The sequence below is a fragment of the Misgurnus anguillicaudatus genome, chromosome 15, assembly GCF_027580225.2.
Source record: "Misgurnus anguillicaudatus chromosome 15, ASM2758022v2, whole genome shotgun sequence".
In the NCBI taxonomy this organism is placed as follows: domain Eukaryota; kingdom Metazoa; phylum Chordata; class Actinopteri; order Cypriniformes; family Cobitidae; genus Misgurnus; species Misgurnus anguillicaudatus.
Window position 1 is genome coordinate 32074408 of NC_073351.2, and position 20222 is coordinate 32094629.

The window sequence follows — 20222 nt, forward strand, 5'->3', positions numbered from 1 at the left end:
TTTAGAGCCATAAGATTTTTATTCATTTATATCTTCTTCATGTACAACTTTGATTTGTCCCCAGGCAAACACGTGTACAAAATAACAGCATTAAAATGCGGCAAGCAGCCCACCACATCCAAACGTTTGTCTCCTTTCTAGTTCCATCATCTGTACATTAAAGTGTCCCATGGGCAGTGGACGAAAAACATGCCTCTGCATTAAAATATCTCTTTCTGTTAATAATTACTGGCATTGCACATGCAAAAATGGATCTTACCAGTTTTACCAGTCCGATCCAAAGATTTTGATTAAAAAATGCACACGTTGTGGCACATAAAAGAAAACAAACACAATTCCAGCACTTGACATGATTTTTCAGTAGGACATGACAGAAATAGGCGGGTTTAGTGGATGTTTATGAGAACATCAGTAGTTGATTTTTTCTTTAAAAATCATTGTCGTTTTGAGAGATGACAACACATTTATACGCACTTTGAACGCAAACTCTTTCTACAAACTTTTTGGATTTCTTAGCTGCCTCAACCCTCGCATGGACGAAATGGAATGTGAACAACAATGGATTACAAATCAAAACAACAACAAAAAACATGGCAGAAGTCCTTTCCCATAAAGGGATATCAAAAGATTTTTGTGAAATCAAAGGGGCAAAAATATAACAAATAAAAAAATCACCTATTTTTGGAAACTATCGATTTGGTTGGATTACAGGTTAGTTTCAACATGACCTAGCTTCAATCAGCTTAAGATGGCACGGTTCATGTTAAAACTGGTGTACTTGAGAGTTTGTTTGTGTTTATTAGGCTTTACGTTCCGTCCCCACCGTTGAAGGTCTGTGTAGTAGCGGACTGCGACTGTAGAGACGCCACATCAGATTCAGATTCTCGTACGAAGATAACGGCATCCCCACTGACATTAATCAGACACTGCGCCTGGAAAGCACAAACAGCACCGCATAGATTAAAAATAAAGACTATTTGTGTGTATACTGTAAGAATAAGTATTTATTAACCTGGTTCTTGTTAGGGTTCTCCATAAACACACACTCCTTCATGGTGTAGGAGACTACAGCGTTTCCTCCGAGAGCAGCGACGTGGGCACGAACCATTGCGAATACTTCAGCTATGAACATATGCAGAAACCCGCTCACACCTCCCTCCTAAAAAAAAAAAAAAACCACACACACGACACGAGTCTTAATAAGTATGTTTCATAGTGTGCAATGTTATTTCTTAGTAAATTGTACTTTTGTCGATACAGCCAGAAGTTTACCTCTCTGAGCGAGGTTGTCTCTCTAATAAAGAACATGTTGATGATGCCGAGGTATTTGATGATCTTTGCTCCGGGAATGAAAGACAGAGGAGTCATTTTGACCACAGTGACAGAACCACCCGAGTACGAGCGATTTGACCGCAGAGAACGAGAACGGCCTTCTGGCAACGGGCTGTTCTTCTCCTGAGATGATGCTGTTGAGCGTAAAAGATGGGGAGAGAGATGCAGAGAGAAAGAGAAGGGAAAAGAAAGAGGGGGTGGGAAGATACCAGACATGGCCTTCAGAGGACGCTCTACAAGACCAACGGATGTGACAAGACAAACGATGTGACTAAGGAAAAGGGTCTGGTGCGCTTGTGTGTGTGCTGAAGATAATCTGCGTGTGATTAAAGCCAAGCGATGGCATTCCAATATCACCATGCAAATAAACACCATGCGAATACAAAGAGACAGAGAGATAGAGAAGTAATGTCAAATCTGCCTCAACCAACCAAAACCATGAGCTTTACAGAGAGAGACGGTTTCAGTAAAGAGTGTGAAAGATCTCATATCGTAAGACAAAGCTGTACATAATACAAGATTACATACAGTACTATGGCACATGCGGCTTTGAAGGGTTTCTTAAACTGAATGCCATTAATGTCAATTAAATGAAGCAGTAAAAAAAGTTCAAACTTTTTTATTAAATGGACTAATATTCGATTAAATAAAACTATAACAAATGCTATAAATGTAACCATAGCCTTATCTTTCTTTATCTGTTGTCTGTTTTTATCCATCTCTTTGACATTGTATCTATTAACTCTTTCGCCGCCATTGACGAGATATCTCGTCAATTAAGAGAAAACGCTTCCCCGCCAATGACAAGATTTTCCGTCTTTCCGCAATACCGCTATTATCCACATCTTATACAACCCGGAAGTAGCGTCTCACGTGAAAGAGAAAGAACTCCTTGCTTGTTTTAAAGATCGCTCTGCATCTGATCTCTATCAAAAGTCCTTCACAAAAATGGAATTATCTCAAATTGGGTTTTTTTGAAGAAACCTACCCATGTTTGAGAGGTGATTACAAGAGAACTAATGAAGGTAGGATAAACTTTTTTTTGTTTGAAAGCAGAGGGTCTGTTCTTTCATCTGATATATTGTTTGTTTATATATTTAAAGAAGAACATTTTCTGGAAGGCATTAAACTTTTGTGAAAATCATTAAAAATGCTGGTGCTGGCTGGCAACTTTTTTTAAAAACGCTGGCGGGGAAAGAGTTAAGCTCATTCACCGTGATGTCAAATGCTTCAGCATTGCAAGTTGGCGGCAGCCTTGCATTGAAAACTGTAAATAAACATTATTTTTTCTATTAAATGTGACTTTTAAAGCATTTGTTATATTTTTATTTAATAGAATAGAAGTCCATTTACTAAAAAATGTAAACTTTTCTTACTGCTTCATTTCCACTTTAAGGCTGGGCGATATATTAAATATTTACAATACATCTATGATTTTGGCTGTGATATTAAATAAAAAAACTGAAAATGTACATAATTAACATTATGCTTCGAAAGTATACTATTTTTTATAATGAACGTGTAGTTACTGTAATCTGTCCTTGATCTTTTCTTAAAGGGACACTCCACTTTTTGAAAATAGGTCCATTCTCCAGCTCCCCTAGAGTTAAACACTTGAGTTCTACAGTTTTGGAATCCATTCAGCCGATCTCAGGGTATGGCGGTACCACCCCCAGCATAGCCCAGCATAATCCATTGAATCTGATTAGACCATTAGCATCGTGCTCAAAAATGACCTTTAAGATTCAATATTTTACATATTTAAACTCGTCTCTTCTGTAGTGACATCGTGTATGAAGACCAAAGGAAAATTAATAGTTGCGATTTTTTACGCCGATATGGCTAGGACTATACTCTCATTCTGGCGTAATAATCAAGGATTTTGCTGCCGTAACATGGCTGCAGCAGGCGCAATGATATTGCGCAATGATATTACTCCTCTTGGTAACTTTCAATACCTGGGGACTATTTTTGGGCACTGCATAATATTATAATAGTCTAATAAGATTTAATGAACTATGCCCAGCTATGCCAAAAGTGGCAGCGCCAGACCCGGAGATCAGCTGAATGGACTCCAAAACAGCAAAACCCAAATGTCCAACCATAATGCAGATGGAAAATGAGCCCACCCTCAAAAAAAGTGGAGTGTCCCTTTAAAATAAAAGTATAGTTCAGTTTTTACGCATACACGAGGGTCCGTGTATAAATCAGAATAGTACACGCACCGCCAGATTTTTGTAACCGCATGTAATTTGTACACACATGCACGTACAGGAGAATGTACTCTGCACTGTATAAAATTTCTGTAGAAATTACAGTATTACTGGCAGCTGGTTGCCAGTAACTTACTGCAGAATTTACTGGTCAAAGTTAAATGAACATGAAACATTTTCAGTCTTCATCTTCTAGAGTAAGTTACTGGCAACCAGCTGCATAATTACAACAAATTGTTTACAGTGTACAGCTTAAAGGCGGAGTCCACGATGTTTGAAAAACGCTTTGGAAAAGGAGACGGGCCGACTAACAAAACACACTTATAGCCAATCAAATCAAATCAAATGCCGGGTTGCGTATGTGTGGGGCGGGTCTATCAACAGAAGGTCCAGATTCTATTGGGGTAGGGGCGTGTTTGTTTAGGTGATTTCAAATATCAACATTGGCTTTCAAACATCATGGACTCCGCCTTTAAAAAATACATACATTGCATGCGTCGAACGTCTGTGTACACATATGAGTCAAATAAACTAAAATTCACCATGCTTCAGAGCAAATGAAACCAAAATATTTATCTATATGTGATTCTTTTTCTCTCCAGATTTTAGCAATAACGCCCAGCCCCAGTCTAAACGATCAGTAATGTCATGCTTAGGAATTAGAACCCATGACTGTCAGCTTGTGATGTGTTTTAATTTAATCACACATCACACAAACCAGTTCAAATATGAAATCAAGCACACACAGCTGAACGAATGATGGACTTTATCATAGCTTCTCACTAGGACTCAACCTCAACTTTTACACCCTGTCAATCAAGTTTGATCGGATCGGCGTATGGCAGCAAGACTCTTTCATTGTTGGATGCAGGACATGGAAATGTGTGTGTGCATTTAGTATGTAAGAGTATAGACCCGAGTCAGAGAAGACTTCATGTTACATTTGACACAAAATACGTATATATTTAATGAAAAACAAATTAACATTAACCAATATAAATGCTATAAAAATTGTAATTGTTAAAGGGAAACACCACCGTTTTTCAACATTTCGCTATGTTCTTACCTCAACCCAGACAAACCAACACATACCTATCCTCATTCAATGCGTGCCCCCCATTCCCTGTACAGCACGTCGTGACCGTGCCAGCACCCAGCCCAGCCCCATTCATTCCCCAGGATCCAAATTTAAAAGACACTTCCATGTTTTCCCTATTTAAAGACTGTTATGAGTAGCTCCACAAGTAAGTATGGTGAATAAAACGTGGCGATTTTTTAAGTGGATAAAAAATGAGAACTATATTGGATGGTGGAAGAGCACTTAGTTTGCAGCACTTTGACCTCGGGCGTGGTAATATTGGTGGATCATGTAACAGTCTTTAAATAGGTAAAACATGGAAGTGTTTGGTGGCTTCTAAATTTATCCCTGTTTGGATCCCAAGGAATGAATGGGGCCAGGCCAAATGCCAACACACTCACAACGCGCTGCACAAAAATCAAGTGCACGCATTGAAAAAAAGAAGTTGAGGTAAGAACACAGCAAAACACTGAAAAACGGTGGTGTTTTCCTTTAATTTATGATTCTTAATGTATTACTGTATGTTTGTTTATTTATTCTTAACGCCATTCCAGCACCTATGGCTATATTTATGGCAAGAACCGGTTAATCCGTACACAAGTAAATTCACACAAGTTGATTGATACACACGTTGGGGGAAGAGCGATTTGACATCGCATTACTGCATATTAAGAAATTAAACCTTATTATAAAACACTACCATCAAAACATCTTTTTAAATGGTACACGGATATTGATCTAAATCTATTTGCTTCTAAACTAAAGTCAACGTCTGTGAGGCCCCGAAAACGAAACAAAAGTGGTCCACGTGTCTTCTGCATCTATACAAAAGTCATCATTTACCGACTAAAAACATCCACCATATCTCTTCATCAAAATCGTGTTCATGCTTCAGCAGTGCTTTCAAGCAAAAGTCTTTCTCTGACCTCTCCTACGGACTTTTCATGTATCGTGAATGCACCAGGTCTGAAACATGCTGAAGCATAAGTAAGATTTAAACAGAGATTGGGTAATGCGTCGTCTCTGACTAGGGTCTATGTCAGTGTGTGTTTGTGTGTGAGTGCTCCTACTTGTTTTAATAGATCCACGTCTTATGGTGTGAGCTTTCAGTTTAAGCTGCTCTATCCAGGAACTGCATCTGTCTGCAAAGGAACTGTAATCAACTGAGGGGGCTAGACACATACAAACACAAACACACACATGGACATTCAGACGCACAGATAAACAAAGACAGACGCATAGTACATGCGCGTACGTGCGCATGGGGTCGCAGGACCCACGGACACGTACGAACGCACATGGACGTACGACAAAGGGACACATAGAAGAGAACACAGGACACAGGAAGAAAGAAAAAAGAAAAAGGGGTAAAATGGATGATGCTAGGGTGAGTGCTGCATCTGTCACACACAAGAGGAGCAGAAACCAAAAGAAAACAAAAACAAACAACCCTGCTGCCTCTACATCCCTCAGCACAGGACCCAACACTGACCTTTGGCTGATGAATGGCTGCCTGAAACATCCGCTAGACCTGCAAAACAACACACATAGAAGTCTGCTGTTAAAGGAATAGTCTACTCATTTTCAATAGTAAAATATGTTATTACCTTAACTAAGAATTGTTGATACATCCCTCTATCATCTGTGTGCGTGCACGTAAGCGCTGGAGCGCGCTGCGATGCTTCGATGGCATTTGGCTTGGCCCCATTCATTCAATGGTGCCATTTGGAGGTGGAGTTGGGGGTGACCAGACACATCAACGTTTTTCCTGTTTGGGACGAGTGGTTGTACGAGCAAGTTTGGTGGTACAAAATGAAACGTGGCGCTTTTCTAAGCGGATTTAAAAGAGGAACTATATTTTATGGCGTAATAGCACTCTTGAGAGTACTTCGATTCGCCTGAAAAGTCTGCTCCCCTTCTCACTCTCATAATGGGAGAGGGAGGGTGTTACTGCGCCGAGTCGAAGTACTCCCAAAAGTGCTATTACGCCGTGGAATGTGGTTCCTCTTTTGGATCCGCTTGGAGGGGCGCTGCGTTTTGTTTTGTGCCACCAAGCTTGCTCGTGTGGCTACTCGTCTTGGGTGGGAGGAGCGTTGATGTGTTTGGTCGCTTCTGGCTTTGTCTCTGGGTGGTGCCATTGAATGAATGGGGCCAAGCCAAACGCCATCGAAGCCTCGCAGCGCGCTCCAGCGCCCACGTGCACGCACACAGATGACAGAGGGATGCACCAACAATTCCCAGTCAAGGCAACAACACACCTCAATATTGAAAATGAGTAGACTATTCCTTTAAAAGTGCCATATCCTGTAATAACCAGATTTTTTGATAAACGAATTGTGTGAAATAATGTCTTATATTGCATAATGAGGGGTGAGACCCATAAGGGCGAAAGTGACATTTTGAATGCAATGGAGTGAATTCTTAACCAATTTGGAGTTAAAAAAATTGAAATTAGTAACTAGTATATTAGTAATTGTATATGAGTACACAAATTCAGGTCACACCATGGTCATTTTTTTTTGTTCTGGTCCTCCTGTAAATTTGGTGAAATGTCACTTACGCTAGGGCTGTTACAATAATTAAATAGTTGTCCCATTGCGATTGTTTGACCTCATCGTGATGATTTCAGACCACCGCAATGATTGCACATCTCTTTAAAAAACACAAGAGGGAGCTGCAGTGCTGTAACATTGTAAAGCCATAGCCATTCAATAAAGTCGAAAAAAACATTTAAAGAAATTCTGCAAAACTTTGATAAGCAGCATGAACTGCCAGGTAAAACATACATTTCCAAAACAGCAATTCCAAATTTAGGGAAGTGAAGGATGCTATACTTAAGAATCTGTAAGGAATTGATTTTTTTTTTGCAGCCACTACAGACATGTGGTCCAGTACCAATATGACTTTAGTAGGATCATGTGTGAAAATTTTCTTGAACAAACAAAAAAAAATTATGAGAAGTAAATGTCAAAGCAATAAAACAGACAAATAATCGTCATAATCGTCACAATTTATTAGACAATTAACCACAAGCCAAATTTCATAAGTGTGACAGCCTAACTTACGGTTCTCGTGAGTGTGACAGCCCCTCTGGTTCTCATCCCTCGATAACTTATATTGTAAAGCCCAGAAAAGCTATCATGGCTGTAACGTTTTCGTCACACCAAAAGTGACTAAACGTTTAAAATCATGTATTATTTACATTTGCTGAGAGCTTTTTTTTACATGTGTGCTTTAAAGGTCCACTGTGTAGATTTTAAAGGGGCATCTAGTGGTGAGATTGTGAATTGCAACTAGCGGCTCAGTTCACAGCTCACTCCTCCCTTTCAAAATGCATAGAGAAGCTACGGTAGCTGCCACAGGACAAACATGTAATTGTCTGAGACAAGGTAGTGACAAAACAAGCTCTGTACCGTATTTTCTCGACTAAAAAAGTCACACTTTTTTCATAGTTTGGCTGGTCCTGCAACTTCTAGTCAGGTGCGACTTTATGTCAAAATTAATTCATATAAACCAACAGAAACCACTACCGTCTACAGCCGCGAGGGTCCGCTCTATGCTGCTCCTGTATTCATGTAATTCAATGAATTCAGTAATGCGCAATGACTTCAGGAGCTTGGTGAACTTGATTTGGCTTGTCGTGTTAATTTAGCCTATTCAGCCTCCCAGGTATGTTCGATATGCTATTGTGTTAGCTGAATAAATGTTTATGTTACGTTAACATACGGACACCTATTCAGCCTGCTGTACTGTGCTATAGTTTAGTTGAACTTGCCTTTCCAGATTAAATGTCTGTTCTTCGGCTTGGATTTTGTAAAATCATTTTCTAAATAAATGCGACGTATAGTCCAGTGCGACTTATATATGCTTTTTCCTCTTCAAAACTCATTTTTGACTGATGCGATTTATACTCCAGAGCGGCTTATAGTCTGGAAAATATGGTAGATGAAAACGGCTCATTCTAAGGTAGTGAAAACAATACAGTTCATTTTGTAAAGTCTTTATACACAACTGATAATATAGTTATGTATATTATATTGCATTTCCGTCAAGAGACCCTACTAAAAGTTACACAATGCACCTTTAATGTTATAACATTTAAGTTTAGGGTTCATGCTTTACCTTTGGAGGAGCTGAGAGGGTTTGGAGAAGACGACTCAGGATTGAGCTCCAGATTGAACTGAAGCTGCTCGTCATTTTCTGATATTCCTATAAATTATAGTCATTTTAAAGGATTAGTCCATTTTCTTCAAAAAACAAAAAAAAATCCAGATAATTTACTCACCACCATGTCATCCAAAATATTGATGTCTTTCTTTGTTCAGTCGAGAAGAAATTATGGTTTTTGAGAATTTTTTCTCATTTTAATGGACTTTAATGGACCCCAATACTTAACAGTTTTAATACAGATTAAAATTGCAGTTTCTAAGGACTCTAAACGATCCCAAACGAGGCATAAGGGTCTTCTCTAGTGAAACGATTGTCATTATTGACAAGAAAAATAAAAAATATGCACTTTTAAACTACAACTTCTTGTCTATCTCTGGTCCTGTGATGCGCCAGCGCAACGTCACGTAGTTGCGTAATGACGTGGAAAGGTCAAGTGTTACATATATGAAACGAACATTTGCGGACCATTTTAAAACAATAAACTGACACAAAGACATTAATTAGTATCATTCCACATACAACAACGTCAGAACGGTCCTCTTTCTCCACACTTGTAAACACTGGGCCGTAGATTCACATACGTCATCCATGACCTTTTGCCGTGATGACGCACTACGTGAGGTCGCGCTGGCGCGCCACAGGACGGAGACGGACGTGAGAAGTTGTGGTTTAAAAGTGCATATTTTTTATTTTTCTTGTCAAAAATGACAATCGTTTCGCTAGATAAGACCCTTATGCCTCGTTGGGATCATTTGGGGTCCTTTGAAACTCTGTTGAAACTGCAATTTTAAACTGTTAAATGTTGGGGTCCATTAAAGTCAATTAAAATAAGAAAATTCCTGGAATGTTTTCCTCAAAAAATATAATTTCTTCTCGACTGAACAAAGAAAGACATCAACACCCTGCACGACATGGTGGTGAATAAACTATCTGGACCCTTTTAAACAAAATTGACTAATCCTTTAAGACAGAAGAATTAAGGTATTCAGAACGGTGTGAATAACATCACCATGCGTGCAGCACATCTCACCCTTTATCAATGTCTTCTGCCCACTGTGCTTGCCATTTTCCAGAGTCTGATCTTTGTCAAAGCTCATGGCCACAGCTGTCACAGCCACCTGTCAATCACACAACATTGACCAATCATGTGGGGCAGAGACAAAAAGATGAAAACGAAACCAAGAAAGCAAAAACTGACTTTAAAGGTAGTTTGGTTCATCCAGTCAATCCTCAAGGTCAAAATTTTATCAGCATGTGTGTCACCACACATTTTTTCTTTATTTGGGGCAATATGGTATAAGCATTTAAAACTTTTTTGTACCATATTGTCCAAAATAAAATATTTTTTTAATCAAAGACAAGAACTGAGTTTCAAAAAGCATTTTTCCAAGAGGTACAATAATCAAGGTCGTCTTATATTCAGGACAATATGGTAGTGTTTTTAGACAGGATAGGACTACGGTCGAGATTCAAACTCTTAAGCAACATATCGGCGAATAGCCCAAGTGGTTACCATGATGTAAATTGAACTGTTTTAGTGTATAAATGAGCGTTTTCACCTGTATGAGTTCATCTTCAGGTACGGCCACAGTGAAATTTAGGTGACAAAGACAGCAGGGGATCATCGATCGCAGTTTGAAGTATAAACTCTAGAGCCCAAACACAATCATAGGTCCATGTTAACAATAATAAAAACAATCCAATCATTAAAAATGCCTGACCAACATCAGGATGAGAACACATAAAGGGGTAAAACAATTATTGTAAAGAGGGACAAACTTTAATGTAAAGAAATGCATGAACCTTGAGCAGATTCTCACAGAGGTCGCTGAAAACCTTATTCAGTCCCTGATTGGTCAGGTTGACGTTGTTAAGGCGGAAGACCCTCACGGAGGTAAACATCTGGGGTATACAAGTACATTTTTGATGACATGGAAAAACATATATATTTTTAAAAAAAAATCATCATTTACAGTAATACAGACACATTTTACTGGTAAAAAATAAAAATATTGTTCCCTCCTGGTGAAATAATTTATTAATTCAGAGTATGTTATTTAATACTACTGAAACAGTAATGTTAATGCAACTATTAAAATTTCACTTGGATGGATGATACCTGTATAGCTGAAGTCCAGTTCTGAATTCCAGGCATGATTTCAGTGTTGCAACTGTAAAACCCTGAAGGAGTAAAAAGGTAAAAAGGAAATGATCGTCACAATACAATAAATGCAGAGTAAAGCTGTATACAGCTTTAAAAAGGTAAGGTGTATACCTGGTGGGGTTGGGGCATCAGTCAAAAGTGCATGAATATCTTCCACCGCATCAGTGTCATCAATCTAAAAGAGTATCAGAACATTAGCATGACAGATCCACTGTTCAATCAATCCATCCATCCATCACACAGCAGTCTTACCTCCAGTACGAAAGCATCCTTCTTCCCATGAGACAAGTCTAGCTCTAACACCTCGTCTGAGCTCTCTGAGTGAGAGCGAAAGAGGCGGGACCTTTGACGGTGCTCAGGGATTGGTGAACCAATTATCTCTTCGACAACCTCCTACAAGGCCAATCAAACATAAACTTACATGTAAGTAGCCAATCAAATCAAGACGGTTATAGTTGTGTCAATAACAATGTCAAAATCAAATGTGTTATTAGGAGGAAAGTTTTCGTGAGAAGTTCAAGTGTACGTATAAATACAAAAATATTAGTGAATGAGACCCAATGTTAGTAATCAGCTGGACAAAAAATATAACACTGGCCTAGTGGTTTTTGGATATTTTAATGCAAATATCTTACAAAATGTACCTTTAATAACATTTACGACTTAGGGCTGTGCAATTAATCGTTTTTGATTTCTAAATTTCTAATTTTAATTAATTTAATTACAAAAACAAAATAATCAAGGCAAAACAATTATTGTGCGATTAAAATATAAATTGCGTGCTGTTGGACCGATGTGCTGTTTAGAGCTTTCTAACGATTAGTCGCGACCATAGACTGTAAAAACCAGCGTCGCCTCCCTCCATTGTAATGAATTGAAGCCAAAAATGTCCGACCATGGTCGCCGCCATGTTACGTTTGGAGCCAAGGCATGCGCAGAAGGAATCGTCCGTGGAGCCAGAGGCGGAGCCGCGGTATCAAACTTCCGCCCAAACGCTCGCGTGACCATTTCAACCCCGCCAATCATAACGACACGCCCCGTTTCTATAGCATCAAATGACTAGCTAAAATGAAACGTATCACAAAAAATGAACACTTGAACATATATCAGCGTGATAACAACTACTTGAAAGGACCAAAATTATCTTTCGGAAATTTTTATTGGGAGTGTAAATATTTTTTTCATTTAGAGCAGGGTCCCATTCGTTTGAATGGAAAGGGTGGGGATTATGACTTGTACTGCAGCCAGCCACCAGGGGGCGATCAAAGAGCCATCGACTTCACTTTTCAAGACTTATGAGGCACACCCGGTCGAGACTAATCGTTTGCAGAATAAAAGTTTCTGTTTACATAATATATGTGGGTGTACTGTCTAATAATTATGAATATATAAATACACACACATGCATGTATAATTTTAAGAAAAAAACTATTTATATAATAAATATTTTTATTTATTATATATTTATTTAGCTCAAAAAACCATATTGATAATTTATTATAGCATGTTAAAATTGCCACTTTGTTGGCGTAAGCAAAATGTGCCATTTTGAGTGTGTCCTTTTAAATGCAAATGAGCTAATATCTGCAAAAAAAAGGCAGTGCCGTTGTCGGATAGTGCAGATTAAGGGGCGGTATTATTCCCTTCTGACTTCACAAGGGTTGACCAAAACTAAGTTACTGGGTTGATCTTTTTCACATGTTCTAGGTTGATAGAAGCACTGAAACATGAAAAAAGCTTCATGATTTTGAAAAGATTTTCATGATATGTCCCCTTTAAAAAAAAGGTTAAATAAATGCATGTTTTTAAATTCACAGAATAATCGTGTTTAATAATTGTGATTATGATTGTTACCAAAATAATCGCGATTATGATTTGGCTCATAATCAAGCAGCTCTACTACGATTGTTGGAGAGCAGGTAAATGGCAAAAACTGACAAAATAAATAATTTGTTGTGTAATGAAAGGTGAAAGGTGTGTGTACTTACAGGTGGGTTGATTTCATATAGCTCTTTGTTTTTAGTTATGGTGTCGTTGATTTTTTTCTGCATATTGGTGATGTGCTGTTCGTATGCCATGTCACTGGGAGTTTTTCCAGCTACCTGGATTCCTCCAGGACAGGGTAACGCTGTCAGATAGACTCCTGTAGCAGACTGTACACAACATACAAATAAGCATGTACTGTCACAATCAATAAATGCACTAAGCACTGTGAGTAACAGCAGACTGACCGCCAATCCCAGCAGCATGGTCTCTCCGACGCTGATCTGGACACGCAGGCCAAACAGAGCATTCATGCCCCGTAATTTAAGTTTGTTCATTAGTTGCGTGTGGAGCTCATACTCCAAAAAGGGCAGAAGATTGCTGATAGCCGTGGCGTTCCCCTCACCCTGGGCTTTCTTTTTAGTCCGACACAACCTGACGTAGGGTGAGAATGAACAGGAACACAAGAATGAACATGTATTTGTTCTGTCCACACATGCTTATTTAAACAATAGGTATGTTAAAGGATTAGTACAAAAAAAGAGAATTTACTTACCACCATGTCTTCCAAAATGTTGATGTCTTTCTTTGTTCAGTCGAGAAGAAATTATGTTTTTTGAAGAAAAAATTCCAGGACTTTTCTCATTTTAATGGACTTTAATGGACCCCAATACTTCCAATACTACAGTTTTGATACAGTTTAAAATTGCAGTTTTAAATGACTCTAAATGATCCCAAACGAGGCAAAAGGGTCTTATCTAGTGAAACGATTGTCATTTTCGGCAAGAAAAATTTAAAATATGCACTTTTAAACCACAACTTCTTGTCTTCCTCCGGTAGTGTGGCGCCAGCGCGACCTCACATAATACGTCATCATGTCAAGAGGTCACGAATGACATATTGAAACTACGCCCCAGTGTTTACAAGTGTGGAGTGATACTAATTCATGTCTTTGTGTCAGTTTTAAAACTGTTAAGTGTTGGGGTCCATTAAAGTCCATTAAAATGAGAAAAATCCTGGAATGGTTTCCTCAAAAAACATAATTTCTTCTCGACTGAACAAAGTCAGACATCAACACCCTGGACGACATGGTGGTGAGTAAACTATCTGGATAATTTTTAAGAAAATGGACTAATCCTTTAAGAATAGTATTCTACCTAGGATTAAGATACAATATAGTTTGGGGAAAATAAAATCACACTTATGTTGTAACATTTCAGCTCACAACACTGTATAGATATTTTCATGACAATGAAATTTAATTTGAGACTTTATGTTCTGTGTAGGTTCACCTGGCTTGAATCAGGCAGCCTTTGCCAGTGACATTGGCATCAGTAGGTAAGTCGATTGTGGTGAACAGGATGTCAGGCACTTTGTAGCGACGGCAACAATAGCAATAGGTGAGCTGGGCAGGAAACGGTATATTCAACTCATCATACGGTATGTGACAGAAACCACAGCCAGGGGGCGCCACCTCCTCAAATCTTACAGATATAAACAATGCAATTAGTACGCCATTACAAAAGGTAATGCATGATATGCACAAAGAGACCCAAGCAACATAATCTTCACCTATATACATGAAAAGATATTATTGACCCTAAAACATAAATATGAAGTCCAAGACTTTATGTGGTTAGTAGCTGTATAAGCAGTCCTCAGCAAACACACATGCGAATGCGCGCACACACACACACACACACACACACACACGCACACACACCAATTTAATTAGTAATGTTTAGCACTGAGATTAAAGGAATAGTTTACCAAAACCAATTTTGTCATCAGTACACACCCTCAAGTCATCCATTTGGGAGCTCAAAACTGTCTGTGCCATTTTACTTTCACTGTATAGAAAAGTAGCCTAAACATTCAGTCTATCATCTCATGTGTTTTATGGAAAAACGAAAGTCATACAGATACGGAAAGACGTGAGGACGAGTACAATGACAAAACATTCATTTTTGACTAAACCATCCCTTTAAGTGTCCCTAAGTAGGGAGCCAAAGGTGTGTGTATGTATGTGTGAGTGTGTGTGTGTATGTCATTAACCTACCCCAATGATGCTGAACTACCCATATCCCCCTCGAACCTCTCTGCCCCTGAAGTAAAGACAACCGGTTGCCGTGACAACCTGTGTTCAACATCCAGCGAACCATCCTGCATGAAACGAGAGCTGATGATCGCCGCAGTGCCCGATGCAGACAGTATACACACCTCCTCGCTGCACACACAAAGAGAAAGAAATCAGCAACTGCACTATGTGTTAAAACGGTAAGATTGGGTTCCTGTGGGTTGGTGTTATACCAGATGCTGGTGGACTCGCTGTAACCAACCACAGCGTGGCAGCCGAGAGCCTTGGCATGAGACTTAATTTCCTGACGGATCTCCTCCCACCAAGCGTCTCGGGTCTCCGGCTCATCTGAAACAAATGGCAACACGACGTCACGCAAGCTCAATGCACAAAGGCTACTTAAAGGAATACTCCACTTTCATAAAAAAACTCTGGCAATTTACTCATCACCACGTCAACCAAAATGTTTATGTCCTTCTTTGTTCTGTTCAGAAGAAATTAAGTTTTTGGAGGAAAAAATTCCAGGACCTTTCACCATATAGTCGACCTCAACATTTTACAGTTTAAATGCAGCTTCAAAGGGCTCGAAACGATCCAAACCGAGCCATAAGGGTCTTATCTAGCAAAACGATCATAATTTTTACCAAAAAAAAAAGTACTTTTAAACCACAACTTTTCATCTTGCACTAGCCGCGTGATGCACCAGCGCGACCTTACGTATTACATAATCACGTCAAAAGGTCACCCACGACGTATGTGACACTACATCCAGTGTTTACAAGTGTGGAGAAAGAGGACCGTTGCAACATTGTTGTGGGTGGAATGATACTTACTAATGTCTTTGTGTCAGTTTATTGTTTCGACGTGATTACGTAATACGCAAGGTCACGCTGGCGCGCCACACGGCCAGTGCAAGACGAGAGGTTGTGGTTTAAACATTTTTTTTTTTGGCAAAAAATTATGATCGCTTCGCCAGACAAGACCCCCATGCCTCGGCTGGGACCGTTTAGATCCCTTTCAAGCTGCATTAAAGGTGACATAGAATGATTGAACGGGGTATTTATCCTTGTTCTGTGATGTGACATGTAGACAAATTTTTTTCTGTTTGGGTCTGTAATGCCTTAGAAGCTTCCTAAAAACCTCTCTCAGATAGCTCTATTAGGGTGGGGGATTTTAAACAAGTGGTTTTGCACCTATTTGGCTCCCCCTACTGGCTTAACTTGTTATCTCATTACTGATTGGCTGACTTTGCGGCCACTCAAAAAATGTAGCCAATTATTTTAAAGTGGAGGGGCAGTGAGATGCCTGTGATGTCATAAGCATCAGATTTTCAGATTGGGCCGTTTTCTGGCTTACATTTCTAAAAGAGGAATTTCTATGAGACTGAGATGTTTAGCATATTTAGCACTTTTTATATGTTCGTGAATGCGGGTAGACTACCATTATTCAGCAAAGACAAGGAAAAAATGGTTTTTCATTCTCTGTCCCCTTTAAAAATGCAATTTTAAAATGCACTGAAACTGCAAATTGTTGAGATCTATTAAAGGAAAACACCACCACCGTTAGCATTTAGCCTAGCCCATTCATTCCTTAGGATCCAAACCGGGATGAATTTAGAAGCCACCAAACACTTCCATGTTTTCCTTATTTAAAAACTGTTACATGAGTAGTTACACAAGTAGGTATGGTGGCACAAAATAAAACTTTTGTTTTGAGCCATGGGAATAAATGAGGCTAGGCTAAATGCTAACACATTCACGAAACGCTGTACAAAGATTAAAAGTGCATGCATTGAAAAATAATAGGTATGTATTAATTAATCTAAGTTGAGGTAAAAACAGTAAAATATTGAAAAACAGTGGTGTTTTCCTTTAAAGTCCACTATATGAGGAAAAATCCTGGAATGTTTGCCTGCAAACATTTTTTTTAACTAAACAAAGAAAAAAAATAAACATCTTGGATGAAATAGGAGTAAATAAATGATCCGGATTTTTTTATTTAAGTGGAGTAATCCACTTAAGTAATCCCAAGTAATTTAACAGGATACTGGCCCTGTTAGCCGCTTTCTTGATACTCCCAAATCATGCACAACTTTTTAATTTTGCACTTGCATATTTGTGACCCCGCCTTTGTTTTACTTTAGATTATATCAATATGAAAAAAGCTAACAAAATGAATCATTTTGCTGTACAAGAATGTCACAATTATCAAAGGTGTCACAATAGTGTCCAGGGAGCAAAGCGTGCACTAACATAAACAAGGCTAGCACCCAAGTGTTTGTTTTAAAAATACTCAAAACACATGCACGCACAGGTGCTGTGCTTTCTGGGAGCAAGGGTTTTTTAAAGCAAGAGCAAACTCCCCTGCCCGTTTACCACATACTTGGAGTTGGCTGTGTGAAATGAGGAAGATGAGGATGATGGTGGTAAAAACAAATAGGCAATGGTGTGATTTGCCATTTAACATATTGACAAGCTAAGCTACAACAGTAGGCTGAACATTCCCACCCTAGCGCAGTCATGCTTTTCAAACAGGGATTCTCGATGGAGCACAAACTCCTTCCTGGGTAAACAGCCAACAGCAGGAAGGAGTTTGATAAATAACAGTGACATTGGAAGATAAGTGCCCAGCAGAAAAGATAGATCAGAAGCAGAAGACAGTGCAAAATAAAACATTTGAAAAGAAAAACTGATGCTAAATTCACATCGGTGATACAATGATGCCTATCACTGGTTACCTTCCTTCAAGAGCTTCAGACTAAAGTACTCACACAGACAGCAAATTGCAAAAACATTTTTGTCAATGAAAATGTGTATTATTAATATAAATCCATTGCATGTTAGCTCTCTAATGCACTGAGGTATTTAGCTATTGGCTTAATAAAGGTCCCACATAATCCAATAAAACAACATTAAAAAAATGTTCTATCATTACTATCTGAATATTCACTATCATGAATACAAATATAAAACTGGCCGTGATTCACACACACTTTCTAATTTAAATCTTGAGAAAGTAAGGCAAGGTGTGATTAGTATATTTTTACAAAACACACAAAGAGGAATTTAAGTGTAATGTACTGTAAATGCAAATCTTACTATTTGATACTTTAAAGTTCACAAAACTTCTAAATACATTTAAATTAGGGCTGTCAAAAGATTAATCGCGATTAATCACATATAAATTAAAAAGTTAGCATAATCTACACTCACCTAAAGGATTATTAGGAACACCATACTAATACTGTGTTTGACCCCCTTTCGCCTTCAGAACTGCCTTTGCTGAAAGCATTCTTTAGAAATGATGGCCCATATTGATAGGATAGCATCTTGCAGTTGATGAAGATTTGTTGGATGCACATCCAGGGCACGAAGCTCCCGTTCCACCACATCCCAAACATGCTCTATTGGGTTGAGATCTGGTGACTGTGGGGGCCATTTTAGTACAGTGAACTTATTGTCATGTTCAAGAAACCAATTTAAAAATTATTCAAGCTTTGGGACATAGTGCATTATTCAGCTGGAAGTAGCCATCAGAGGATGAGTACATGGTGGTCATAAAGGGATGGACATGGTCAGAAACAATGCTCAGGTAGGCCGTGGCATTTAAACGATGCCCAATTGGCACTAAGGGGCCTAAAGCGTGCCAAGAAAACTTCCCCCACACCATTACACCACCACCATCAGAATCCACAGTGGTAACAAGGCATGATAGATCCATGTTCTCATTCTGTTTACGCCAAATTCTGACTCTACCATCTGAATCTCTCAACAAAAATCGAGACTCATCAGACCAGGCAACATTTTTCCAGTCTTTAACTGTCCAATTGTGGTGAGCTTGTGCAAATTGTAGCCTCTTTTTCCTATTTGTAGTGGAGATGAGTGGTACACAGTGGGGTCTTCTGCTGTTGTAGCCCATCCGCCTCAAGGTTGTGCATGTTGTGGCTTCACAAATGCTTTGCTTCATACCTCGGTTGTAACGAGTGGTTATTTCAGTCAAAGTTGCTCATCTATCAGCTTGAATCAGTCGGCCCATTCTCCTCTGACCTCTAGCATCAACAAGTCATTTTCGCTCACAGGACTGCCGCATACTGGATGTTTTTCCCTTTTAACACCATTCTTTGTAAACCCTAAAAATGGTTGTGTGTGAAGATCCCAGTAACTGAGCAGATTGTGAAATACTCAGACCGGCCCGTCTGGCACAAACAACCATGCCATGCTCAAAATTGCTTGAATCACCTTTCTTTACCATTCTGACATTCAGTTTGGAGTTCAGAAGATTGTCTTTACCAGGACCACACCCCTAAATGCATTGAAGCAACTGCCATGTGATTGGTTGATAAGATTAATTGCATTAATGAGAAATTGAACAGGTGTTCCTAATAATCCTTTAGGTGAGTGTATATATACATAATAATTACACACAGTACACACACATAAATTATGCAAACACAAACTTTGATTCGATTAATCGCGACTAAATCTTTTGACAGCCCGAATTTGAACAACTCCAAACCAGCATGCATGAGCCTAGATTACAAATCAATATCATCAATGCACACGATTTAATACACAATACAATGTTTTTATTATAAAGGTAAACAATGACCACAAAGACAACAGCACTATCAATGGCACAGAAGACTACATACATAATGACTACATTAAGTTTTCATCACTAAAACCCTTTGACTGAAAGCAAAACAACTCATGTCTGCTTCTCTGTACCTTCTCTGGATTGATAGATCATATATCAATGTGATCATGTGATCAGTCATGTGATCAAGAAGAAGGGGGCACCGGGTAAAGGAGCAAATCAGGAATGATCAGCCAGAGCAGAGAACAGCCACACATTCAGATAAACATGCAACAGACACCAGACACACATTCACGCCTTCATACAGAAGCACAGCGCATGGCAGCTCATGCAACATACACTACTGAAAAGGCGTTTGAATGTGTGTGTATGCAAATCTAAGTGTGCAAATATGTACAAGGTAAGATGCAGGGCAAAGACTTACTATCTTGCAATATATTGTAAAGCATGAGAAATTATGCTTCTTAAGAAGCACTTCTTACAAATAGTAAAATGCAAAGGTTCAATAAATGTTTTATACTTTATGAATTAATATTAGATGTGTGTAACATCCAGTGTTGGGGAAAGTTACTTTTAAAAGTAATGCATTACAATATTAAGTTACTCCCA

The 20222-nt window shown here is 38.8% G+C and overlaps 1 protein-coding gene across 17 annotated transcripts in view; it reads right to left on the bottom strand.

Annotated features, from left to right (window-relative positions):
• c2cd5 (C2 calcium dependent domain containing 5) overlaps positions 1-20222 on the bottom strand; it is a 41780-nt gene continuing 21558 nt past the window's right edge. For 7 of the 17 annotated variants that reach the window (XM_055173877.2, XM_055173875.2, XM_055173888.2 and 4 more), the window contains 17 exons: positions 15251-15365; positions 15078-15167; positions 14233-14424; positions 13189-13375; positions 12946-13110; positions 11210-11350; positions 11069-11132; positions 10913-10974; positions 10597-10695; positions 10353-10442; positions 9824-9911; positions 8746-8832; positions 6116-6154; positions 5694-5795; positions 1273-1466; positions 1013-1159; positions 1-932 (listed from right to left, as the gene is read on the bottom strand). In XM_055173877.2, the coding sequence (XP_055029852.2) occupies positions 807-932; positions 1013-1159; positions 1273-1466; positions 5694-5795; positions 6116-6154; positions 8746-8832; positions 9824-9911; positions 10353-10442; positions 10597-10695; positions 10913-10974; positions 11069-11132; positions 11210-11350; positions 12946-13110; positions 13189-13375; positions 14233-14424; positions 15078-15167; positions 15251-15365 (1988 nt within the window). In that variant the 3' untranslated portion in view covers positions 1-806. Of the gene's footprint in view, positions 933-1012; positions 1160-1272; positions 1467-5693; positions 5796-6115; positions 6155-8745; positions 8833-9823; positions 9912-10352; positions 10443-10596; positions 10696-10912; positions 10975-11068; positions 11133-11209; positions 11351-12945; positions 13111-13188; positions 13376-14232; positions 14425-14999; positions 15168-15250; positions 15366-20222 lie in introns of all 17 variants that reach the window. The other 10 variants (XM_055173874.2, XM_055173871.2, XM_055173878.2 and 7 more) reach the window with 5 other exon arrangements.